Below are 11,518 nucleotides of genomic sequence, written 5' to 3'. Positions count from 1 at the left end.
CCTAGTAGTCTTTTCCTATATCATTCCAGCAATATCCATGTAATTAATAATGGTAGTATATTGTCCTCCCATTGCTGTGTGTCACTCAGTGTTGCTAGGAGCGCATCTCTCCACCGCGCCCACTGGAGACAGTGGATGCTGGAGGAGCACTTCTGCTTTGTTATCCACCGCCGTCACCGACAACTGGCAGCGTCACTGATGATGATCAAAGGAAACTGTCCGGGTATAGAAGAACGAGCACTCACAGTCATTTGTATTTCGAGCAGACATGGCATTTGTGTGGGGAAGGTTCGGTAATTCGTCGCTGAGTTAGCTGGCCGTGCCGTGCGTATTTCTTAACACTATGGCTAAGCAGTATGATGTGCTCTTCAGACTCCTGCTCCTCGGGGATTCCGGGGTTGGGAAAACATGTTTATTATGCAGATTCACCGACAACGAATTTCATCCGTCTCACATCTCTACAATCGGTAAGAAGATCGCCCGCGTCTGCATATGTCAGCATGATCGTTTTCGTAAATAATTATTCAGCAGTGTGTTGATCAACACATTTCATCCATCTGATCTGATTGATGAAGCTTCTCCAATCTCCACAGACCACAACTCGCATTGGTGATGCCCCGTCACACGTATTGATATAGGCTAAGGCTACCTACTTCACTAAAAAAATAATGTCGTAGCCTACTAATTAAATTAGCTTTTATTTGGATTTATGCAGTGTATTCTCGTGATCTAAATTTCTAAATTAATGTCACGTTCAGGATTATTTTGCATAAATTCCTTCAGGATAAAGATGAAACACATGCAGGTGTACAGGGTATAGCCTATGATGATGTTACATAGGCTATCGTTTCAAACCCAAGCTAGTAGTGTGTTTTATTGTACAGTAGCCTAATTAAGTAGGCTACAAATGTGGGATTATTTTTTTGGTTTAATTTTTTGAGTGATTCAAATTGTCTTTTGACTTACTCTAATTAAAAAAGAAGGTTGCCCGACCACCACCATCATTCATTGTAAGATTGCCAGAGCAGAACTAATTGATAGTAATACTATACCTGTCCACCTGGATTAGCCCCCTCTATGAAGGATGCATTAATGCAGCAGAACTATTCTCATAGCTAATATGGACTGATATCTCTGACCATTGTATGACTCAAAGCATGAGCCACAAAAACACTTCACTGTACTTTCATTCTGAAATCAGTATGGGTTCCATTGTGTTTTGTCTCTTCTGTGGTGATGCATGCACAGGTACTATGACTGTGGAAGCCATCTCATCATTTGCAGTAATTCGTAATTGGCCTTTCCTTGTATCGCTTTTCATCACCAATTTTGATAGATGCTAGTTACTATTACTATAAGCAGATATGTTGGTTACTTGTTCACATACCTGTACTTTGGCATACAGTTAGCTTGACCACAAATTATAAAATTGCATTTTATTAAGCATTATGCATTTATTCGCTCTACTTTTTTACCCAGTTCTTTTGTTGTTCATGGCGTTAACTTTTGATTACTCTGAATAAGCACAAAATGCCAAAAGTAATTGTTATTAAAGCTCAGTATAAGGATGTTCTAAATTAAGACCAGACAGAAATGTGTGCAGCAGATGATCCCTGAAAACATCTGCTCTTTAAATACAATGGGTTCACCAAAAGCAAAGTGTTTGGACCAGTGCTGTTGTTTGTTTCCATCTCTGTTGTTGGCATACAAGCTTTACCAGAGAACCCCCACAGCTTTCATGAAATTGGTGAAATGAGACCGAACCAACACACCTATAATATTAACACCCTGCCCTTAATGTCAACACTTTAATCTGACTGTACTAATTAAGTTCAGTGAGGTGAGCCTCCCGTTTTACAACTCGTTAATGTAGCTGCTTAAACATACCTTGTGAGGATTTAGGGAAAGGCTCACTGGCACCATTGCGTTCTCCTCGCAGTATGTTCAGTGTATTAATCCATTTGTAACTCAGGGAGTGTACAAATAACCAAATGGACCCATCACCCATCTCAGAGTTAAATGAAAATGTACATTTACAGTGCTCCGGGTGATGTAAATAGGCCACTTGTGCCGGTACAGGCAGCTTGGCTGGGATATCTTTGTTGTACTTTAGGGTTCTATTCAACAGCATCCGTTCATAAACCATAAGAAATACTCCCAGTGTCATTTTCATGAGCTGGCAGTATTTCAGGGACCTCTCCTCTAGCAAAGCTAAACAAAACCCAAGAAGGTCCACAGAGAGAAGATGACCAACATCAGTACACCCCCTAGTACACCCCCGATCAATAAATAATTTCCCAACCTTCAGGGAGACAGAGAGATATACTGTACATTTTCTTCCATGTCCTCCTCATGGGCATGGCTACCTCTATAATTCATGGATTAATAAAGCCCATCGCCTCTGATGTTCATCTCAACTCTCTTGAAAACTGCTGCAATATCTCGATCGTTGTGCTTGTTTCCCCATAAATGTGACTAAATTTGACTCAGGGACTGCCATTGGATTTTTTTGAATTTTTGTTTTTTCATGTCATATAAAAGCAGGGAATCATAGCTTCAAATTGACATATTGGTTGTTCAGTTTGACCCACCAGTTTTGGAGATATGGCTTATAGAGTAATGTCTTGCATAAAACAGCGAGTTGAGAAAACAAGTTTTTCTCCTCTAGTGAAAAGCTGTAATTTGCACGATGGCAGGCTCTCAGTCAAATCTGGTCACAAATGGTCACGGGTAAAAAGCTGATGCACATCTTATTCAGCAGACAGACTTAAGACTATAATGTCATGCTGTAACTGTGTTTTTGTGGAATTGCCGAAGGCATTCACACATTAAAGGTTGCAGGTCAGGGCCAAATCCATGCTCTTTTTCTTTTCCTTTTTTCTTTGCTTACTGGCTACATCAAATAAATATATAACTGTAGTGTATTCCCACCAAAACATTGCAATATGTAGTATGTTATATGTTATTGGAGGCAGGGGCGTCTTTTTCGATGTCCACAATATTTTGGAAATATCATGGAAATATCACAATACTTACTGAATGTTGGCACATGCCTACTATGAGCTTAAATAACACCACATTTGTCTAGGTACCATATGTGTACATGAAGACATCACTCCAAATGAAACACTCCAATGACAAATACAATTTAATTGAACTCTGTTATCACTGTGATGATGAATTTACTGATTGACAATACTGTACTTGTGCTGCTCTAGACACATTTCCTGTGTTTAAATAAACACTGCACTGTTACATCAAATCTCAAACATTGTTGAGTATCCCCAAAGTATTTCATTCACTATCAGAAGAGCAGGTTCAAATGATGTCTCCATCTTCTCTGGATTCTATCTTTGGAATCATCTATAATATATTATTTATTATTATTGAAATATTTTTGGGGTGTGGCATTTGATGCTTTATTTAAAATTTGATAGAAGAGATGGAAGATGGAAGATGTGTGAGACATGATAGTTGGATTCAAACATGTGTCCTTGCTACTACTACTACTTAATTCATGGCCTGTCATACGATGGTGTTGTGCACTGACACCGTTGCACTGCAACAAAGGATGAATCGGGCCTCACAAGGAGTTACTTTTAATACTGTCATCTAACAACATTCTGTACTTCAAGACCATCTGCTCCTAGTGGTGCGTATTTCCCTGTAGCTGGAGAGATGATTTAGTGATGGCATTCAGTCACACTGCTGATTTTAATCTCCTCCCTCACCTAGGCAGTCTTTTAACTGTTCTCCTTGGAGCTTGTGGCTGTCACACTGGCTATGAGGGATGGCCTCAGGCCTTGCCCTAGATCATGACTCAATAAGCACCTGTCCGCATGCTGTTGATCTTTGCTCTCCCAGAGTCCCACGCCACAATTTAACTATTTATCAGACGCTGTTATCCAGACCGACCTACAATTTCCTAAATCGGGCCCCACTGCCCCAGGTTGAGGAGTTCATTAGCTTTGAGGAGATGGCCTTCATACTGGCATGGATCATAGCCACACAGACCTATCCAGTGCCAAGGTTAATAGCCGGTGTTTCCAATGGTCTAACTGGGGCTCTTCTCTATAGCATTCTGTATGGTGACTGGTGAGTTTAGGGCTACACACAACACCAGAGAGAACACCAGCACAAACAGAGAGATGGAGCAACGGTGCAATGTTATAAAGGCTTTTGTCATTTTGACTGCCAGGGACTTCCCATTCACTTCCCATAGGCTTCTGTAGAACTCCGAGAGTCCGAATTCAAAACACTTTTTTTAAATAGCTGCAGGTTGCGTTACAGGCGTAAGCAAAACTTTATCGTCATTTAATGTCCGCCCCACCATGTCACGACTGTCTGTATTTATGTTGACAACCCCCCACCCCACTTCCACTTGCTCCTGCGGTCGCTTCTCGCCCTTAAGCCGTCTTACTGGTTACTTTGAATGGTGTGCATGTTCTTGATGTTCTTGGGCAATGGTATCTGTAGTGTAGTTGCAGTCTCAAGGGTGCACATAGTTTGGGTGTAACCGTGCATCCCTGGGTAGGCCGAGGATGATGATTTCAAAGAAGAGAGAACAGCACACAATGAAGCTAGGGTGTGATACATTGCTTTAAAGTTGCAAAATTCACTAGTACTGCATGTAGTTAAAGTGTGCTAACATCAAAACTAAGTAGGCCATTGTGACACTAAATACAAATGATGCACCATATTGGCCTGGATTCAAATAAGCTCAGCCGAAGAAGCAGGAATAGCTATTGTACCGTGGCTAGTTTCAAACAGCTGTTTATCCAGACTTGCCCTAAAGTCAAAAGTTGTTGACAAATGTGAGTGTGTAATGATAATTGCCGATGACAGGCCTGTTGCCCTGTTCCCATCACTGGTGAGTTTCCGTCAGTGTCAGGGCATCCATTAGAGAGATTGTCACACAGCTGAACACATCATCGTCATGGTAATTAAACAAGTCACTTTTGGGTGTGTACCCATTAGTGTTGACATGGCTTTCCCACTGTCTGATTGTGAAACAATGTCGTGTCAAATTAACTGCTATCTTGTGCTTGTCTGTGCACTGTCAAGTCTGTCATGGTTCATCTGAAACACAGTAGCTCTTCTTGCAGAATGCAACAGTGGCTTTGCCTCATGCATGTTGCAGGTCAGGTTAATTGTATTGAACTGCTTAATATTGATTTGCCTAAAGAGAGTTTTCAGTTAACCGTGTTCTGCAGAGAAGATAGTCATGTAAAACAAATGTTCCCTTATTTCATCTCCATCTGATCAATACAGATAGGAGATCAGAGAGAATGAGGATTGAACTAAACGGAGCAAACCTATATCTTCTAATACGGTGATTATACAGGGGTGAAATGTCTCTTATACTTTTATTGTTGCCTTTGATGTAAAAAGGGAAAAAAGCACACTAGAAAAGCTTTTACTGCTAGTAAAGACTTAAATCCACATGTTAATCCATTTCAGAGTTGCTTTAATTGTAAATTCATTGGAAGCCGCTTCTTATTTCAGACAGCATTGAGCTTGAACACTATTATTGTTGCAGGTTTGCACAGCCTTTTACTAGGGAATGTGGTTATTATTATCAAATAAGACTTTATCTGCCACCAAAGCTGTCATCTATAAATGTAATATTGTTGTTCCTCAACTGTTATCTTTTTTTCTTGCAGGAATTGATTTCAAAATGAAGACACTCATAATAGATGGCATCAAAGTCCGAATACAGATTTGGTAAGATGGCGGAACTCTCTCATCTAGGGATGCTTCAGAAACTGTTTACCAAATCAGAATCATTATAAACAGTATAATCATCAGCATTCTGAGAGTATGTCTACACACACATCAACATGTAACCATGCACTCCATGGTCCCACAATGGCCTACGCTTCGTATACTTGGCCGGCCCCCTACCTTTTTCCCTATATACCAAATCTCTATGTCGAAAATAGCCAATATACAAGCTCACAACGATTTGCAATGCCACATGACCTTGTAGATCTGCTAGTTTTGCAGATACCTTTTTTGCCTTATTTATACCTTATTTGTTTCGGAAGGCTTTTTTGTGTTGAACTGTTGTTTTTGCGCTTGATTGTTTTGATAACCCTGTTTTTTTATTTTTTAATGTTTTCTTTTGTGGCTTTCGCCTTTATTTTATATGTTTTATGGAGGGACAGACAGTAGGCTGACAGGAAATGGGGAGAGAGACGGGGGGAAGACATGCAGTAAAGGTCGAACTTATTGATAATATTTTAATTAACTTTTTTAACCTTGAAATTACTTCTGGCCTCTTGTTAAATGATATTTCAGATCATCTCCCAGTTTTCCAATTAATTCATATTAATGATAATGCACAGTTGCATTGATCTACACACTCTCAAGCTTGTAGATCAGATATTTTCAATTTATAGTTTTCCCTAAAAGTGTCCCTTTAGGGAATTTCAGACACTGCCTCACGTGCGTGCGTGCGTGCGTGCGTGCGTGCGCGTGCATGCGTGCGTGCGCGCATGGCTGCGTGCGTGCATGGCTGCGCGCGCGTGCTTGCGTGTGTGTGTGTAGTACATGCGCACATATCCTCACAATGACAAAGAAAGTCTTTGTCAGGACATTTTGTTCCTTTTTTAAAGGGTCTATTTTTAGTTTTTAAAGTTGGTGGCTGACATTAGGGTTAGGTACATTTAGGCCTGTGTTGTTGAGGTGTAACACACAGTGTGTGTGTGTGTGTGTGTGTGTGTGTGTGTGTGTGTGTGTGTGTGTGTGTGTGTGTGTGTGTGTGTGTGTGTGTGTGTGTGTGTGTGTGTGTGTGTGTGTGTGTGTGTGTGTGTGTGTGTGTGTGTGTGTGTGTGTGCGTGCGTGCGTGCGTCTATGTGTTTTTATAGGGACACAGCTGGCCAGGAGAGGTACCAGACCATCACTAAACAATACTACAGACGAGCACAGGTACAGTTTCGTTCCATTTTTCTCCTCAATGGTTTGAGACCAATTGATCTGGAATTGAACATGGACATACATGGGCATACAGTATGCAGGGACTATAGTTAAGCAGATTTTTCCACTTTCCCCAATTTTAAGTTGTTCATTATTAGTATTCGTCTGTAGTCACAGTCAAGGTCCCAATCTCAAGCCTGCACGTACAGCAGTTAGGGCACATGCAGTGAATGTTTAAATAATTTGAGTTAAACTATAACATTTCTAATAACAAGCCAGATCATCATTTCTGTGATCATTAATCCACTTAGATAGGCTATTATTCCCTCGATAAGGATTGGAACAATCTAAAAGTAATTTTCTCTGATGTTGCCCCAAATACCTAAACTGACTCCGCCAGATGGTGGCGGTATTGATTCACAAGTTCACAACACAGCCTTCATCTGGGATCACTTGTGGAGCTCGGACCAATCAGCGGCAGCTATGGGTGGGATCTGCCAATCACCTGCCAAGTAGGCCCGCCTTCTTCAGCGATTGGGCTACAGTGATTCCAGATTGAAGTCGGTTGTGAAACATGGCGTCTTCCATCTGGCGGAGTCAGGTTACCAAATTCCCATAAGTCACACAAGCACATGCCGGTCATAAATGTCAAAAGAGTTATTTTGCCAGCAAAGGGCGAAAACACCTTTCCAACACCATTGGTGATTTTGATGTGGGTTCATACACCAAGCCAATAAAACCCAACACTATCTTCTATAAGACAGCTTTGGCATAGTCAGCAGACTTCTAATGCCACATGGCAGATAATAATGCCACAACACCGTGAGATTACTCAAGATGCGCACTGTGAGCATGTCATTGTACATTTATATTTTGTCGGCCGGGTAAATGAACTGTCACAATTATAATATCAATATAGGCCAAAGTCCACCTCTTTCAAGTGACGTCTGACTCTCAATCCAACAGGGGATTTTCCTGGTATATGACATCACAAGTGAGCGGTCCTTCCAGCACATTATGAAGTGGGCCAGTGACGTGGACGAGGTGAGCTCCCAGCTGTCATTTCCTTTATGGCTCTGTATGTTTCTGGATCTGTCTTGGCATGCTTCCCATTAATTGTAATCTTGGTTTCATTTCCTGAAGGCCGCCTTTCTCATTTTCCTTCCCTAAATGTGTGTCACTCCCATGCAGTATGCCCCTGACAAGGTCCAGAAGATCTTAGTGGGGAACAAGTCAGATGAGGTGGACAAGAGGCAAGTGGCTACAGAACAGGGCAACAAGGTGCGTCCCCCTCCCTATTGGTTGTATAGCTTAACCCAGTGTATTTTGAGTTGAATAGCAATGCTCATTTAGTTTGAGTTCTGTAAACCAGTGGTTCTCAAAGTGGGTCCCCTGCAAAATGAGGGACACTTTAATTTCCCTATTATTTCTCTGGCTAGAATGTTGTTGTTATTGTCTTGTCCTCCAGCTGGCCAAGGCTTACGGAATGGACTTCTTCGAGACAAGTGCCTTCACCAACCACAACATCACAGAGGTGCATTATGCAGAATGTCCCATTTCACACGTTTTCAAATGTATACAAATCTAATGTATCATTAATGTATCAAAATATTATAGAAAAAAAAATATATATATATATATATATTTAACTTTATAACATAGCTCATCATTTCCAGCACATTTCGTCCAATAAGAAAACACTGATTAGAAGTATATTTCCGGGGGGTGCATGATAACCCCCTCCAGTGACTACTAGAAATGTCTGCATGGTCGCTTGAGTCTCGTCTCTTTACTGTCTCCAAGCTGTGTTTGTTGCCCCCCCCCCCCCCCCCCCTCACACCACTGTGGTGTCTTCACTCACACCACTGTGGTGTCTTCACTGACACCACTGTGGTGTCTTCACTCACACCACTGTGGTGTCTTCACTCACACCACTGTGGTGTCTTCCCTCCCAGTCCTTCACAAGACTGGCGGAGCAGGTGCTTGCGGCCAATAAGATTGACCTGGACCTTCTGCGCACATCCATCACCGATGAGCTCAACCTCACCGCCCTGGAGGAGGAGGAGGGCATCTGCGACGATGCAATGGCCGACACGCCCAAGGGCTGCTGGTGCTGAAGGGTTAATAACAGCATCCGTTCTTCTCCTTCAGACACTTTGTCACATTCCACGTTTTTCTGAATTCACATGATGAAAGGTTGTTGGCGTTCTTGGCATTTCTTTCCATAATAAGGCTAGCAGCTATACCTGTCCCTGGGCTTCAAAGGTTTACGCCGGTTGTGCTAAACTAAGGAGCTGAAGAAGCTGTGTCTGGAGAAGAAAGTGACAACATTTCAGATAACTGAACATTTTCTCTGTAAGGAACAGGATCTTCACCCACGAAGGCCCTAGTCACTGAACCAGTTCCAAAAATGGACAAACCAGATCCCTATCTCGTGCCAGTTGTTGCAACGTCTGATATTGGATTGGAACATAAGGCAACGTGGGAGAGCTAGATTTATCACGCAATGGCAGATGGCTTTCCTATACCTGTTCCATTGCCTCGAGCTAGACTAGAGGATAGATTTTGAATTATCCACCACTGTCTGGCAAAATTCTCTCAATGTATTTCGAGGCTGATTTTCCAAGACGCTGTGTCCAGAATTGACAATGAGGTTGACCACAAGGCTAGGTGCCTTGCAAACCAATAACACAATTAAATGTATTTGCTATGGTACTATAATGTAGCTGTGGTTACTGTGTTGCCTTTCTCTTCTTGTATGTGCACATGTGATCTCAAACCCTCACACCAGAGGGTGCTATATGCATTAAAATACAGCAGACATACAGTATACAGTACCTGTACATGCCGGTTAGCTGTCCCCACAGTACACACTGTTCTACCACCACACAGCTGACTGCAGTTGTGATGGCTGTCCATATCTATGACACATATGAAACATATGCAGCCATTTTCTTTTGAAATTGTCATGCAAAGTTGGATATCACAGGCAGTTGTGCAGTTTATAATTTCTTACTCGTTAATTTAAGACTAGATGTATCATATATTATGGCCTGTGTTAGAATAGATTTCCCACTGACCAGTTTACAGAATTGAAGGTGTTTTTAATTCTAGTTTGTTTATAGATGATGGTAGTATCCTATGATAACTGCATTAGGTAGCTGGACTTACAACTGTCCATTGTACATACAAGATTTTCAAGCATCATAGTCATCATGAGCATAAGAGATCAAGTTAATGAATTACAATCAGGGGGCTGTATACAAATAAGTGTTGACAGTGATATAGATGGTCTAAAAACGATTGGCTCTGTAATTATGTTTTTTTAATTGTTCAGCTGTTTCTTGCTCTTTTTTTTTTTTTTTTTTTTTACCACTGTGGACATTCCTTTTAAATCAGATTTTCCAGAATGATCAAGGGACCAGCGAGAGACTTGCATGTGTCAACACTGATTCTTAATTCTGTTCCCCTTAATTTATTTTCTTCTGCACAACTTCAGTGAAGTTATAATAATTAGAATCATAATGCAAGAGAATGGTATTTGACCCGAGTTGCCTGTTGGAGATTTCTACAGACTGATCATCATAGGGACTAAACCCTAATTTATGCTCAGTTTTTGCGCCGCCGTCATACGACAAAGTATAAACCATGCCAACCAATCTTCAACAACTTAGTATTGCTAAATGCTACTAAAAAGGCGGAGTTGTATTGAATATCCTGGACTATGCTCTAGATACACAAATCTATCTTTATAGTGTTTGATGATGAAGTGTTTTATTTGTTCGTTTTTGTTTCTTTTGGATTAGGCTACTTGAATTGTGAATTTGTGGAAACATATGTGCGACATATTATTAAAAAATCACACCCGTGTGAACTGAGTGGTGTAAGGTTTTATATAGCATGATCAGCTGTGGTCTGACGTAATGTCTGATGTGAGGTATTATATAAGGTAAGGTATTATATAGCCTGATCAGCTCTGATCTGACGTAATGAAATCACACCCGGATGTGATTTCACAACTGGCTCTTTTTGTGCAGAAAAAATGACCATGGTTGCTACGGTCATCCAGTTCACCCGGGTGTGATTTAATTACGTCAGAAATTATTTTGAACATAGCAACCATGCTCATTTTTTTCTGCACACAAAAGCCAGTTGTAGGAGTGGTTTACACCACTCAAAAAGAAGAGAGAGCTGTCAGATGGTTTAGAGTACTACTCTACATATTATGTGGGCCCATGTCATTTTGTCTCTACAATGTGTCTCTACTATGAGACACTGCTCATGAGCTGTGAGCCCTAGGCACTATGTGGACCCTAGCTACCCTAGTCACCAAATGGGCTTTATTAGCATTGGACACATACTTTGATATTGCCAACGATATTAGCAACTCAAGTGTGAAATAAAATCACACCTGTGTGAAGTGAGCGGTGCAACTGTAGTGTGTGGGGGTACCCGGGGGGGTCCCGCAACATCCAGACCCCCAGGAACGCGCCCAGGGGGCTGGCCCGGTTCCAGCGAGCTTTCCCGCGTCCGAAACGGTCGAGAAATGAGTTACCGTGTTGCGGTCCCCGGGGGGGCCCCGGAACATCTGGACCCCCAG

General features: G+C 41.6%; 1 protein-coding gene across 1 annotated transcript; it reads left to right on the top strand.

The window, feature by feature from the left end:
• Nucleotides 1–343: 343 nt before the first annotated feature.
• Nucleotides 344–9,633, top strand: rab15 (RAB15, member RAS oncogene family; the record flags this gene model as incomplete). Its single annotated transcript, XM_079525491.1, has 7 exons — nt 344–467; nt 5,664–5,724; nt 6,870–6,930; nt 7,885–7,962; nt 8,110–8,199; nt 8,387–8,452; nt 8,874–9,633. 7 exons carry the CDS (start codon nt 344–346, stop codon nt 9,033–9,035), a joined length of 642 nt encoding a protein of 213 aa, XP_079381617.1. The 3' UTR covers nt 9,036–9,633.
• Nucleotides 9,634–11,518: the final 1,885 nt, after the last annotated feature.

Source organism: Electrona antarctica (assembly GCF_951216825.1).
Source record: "Electrona antarctica genome assembly, chromosome: 17".
Lineage (NCBI taxonomy): Eukaryota > Metazoa > Chordata > Actinopteri > Myctophiformes > Myctophidae > Electrona > Electrona antarctica.
Note: the sequence above shows the minus strand (reverse complement) of the source record. Positions and strands in the feature narration are given on the sequence as shown.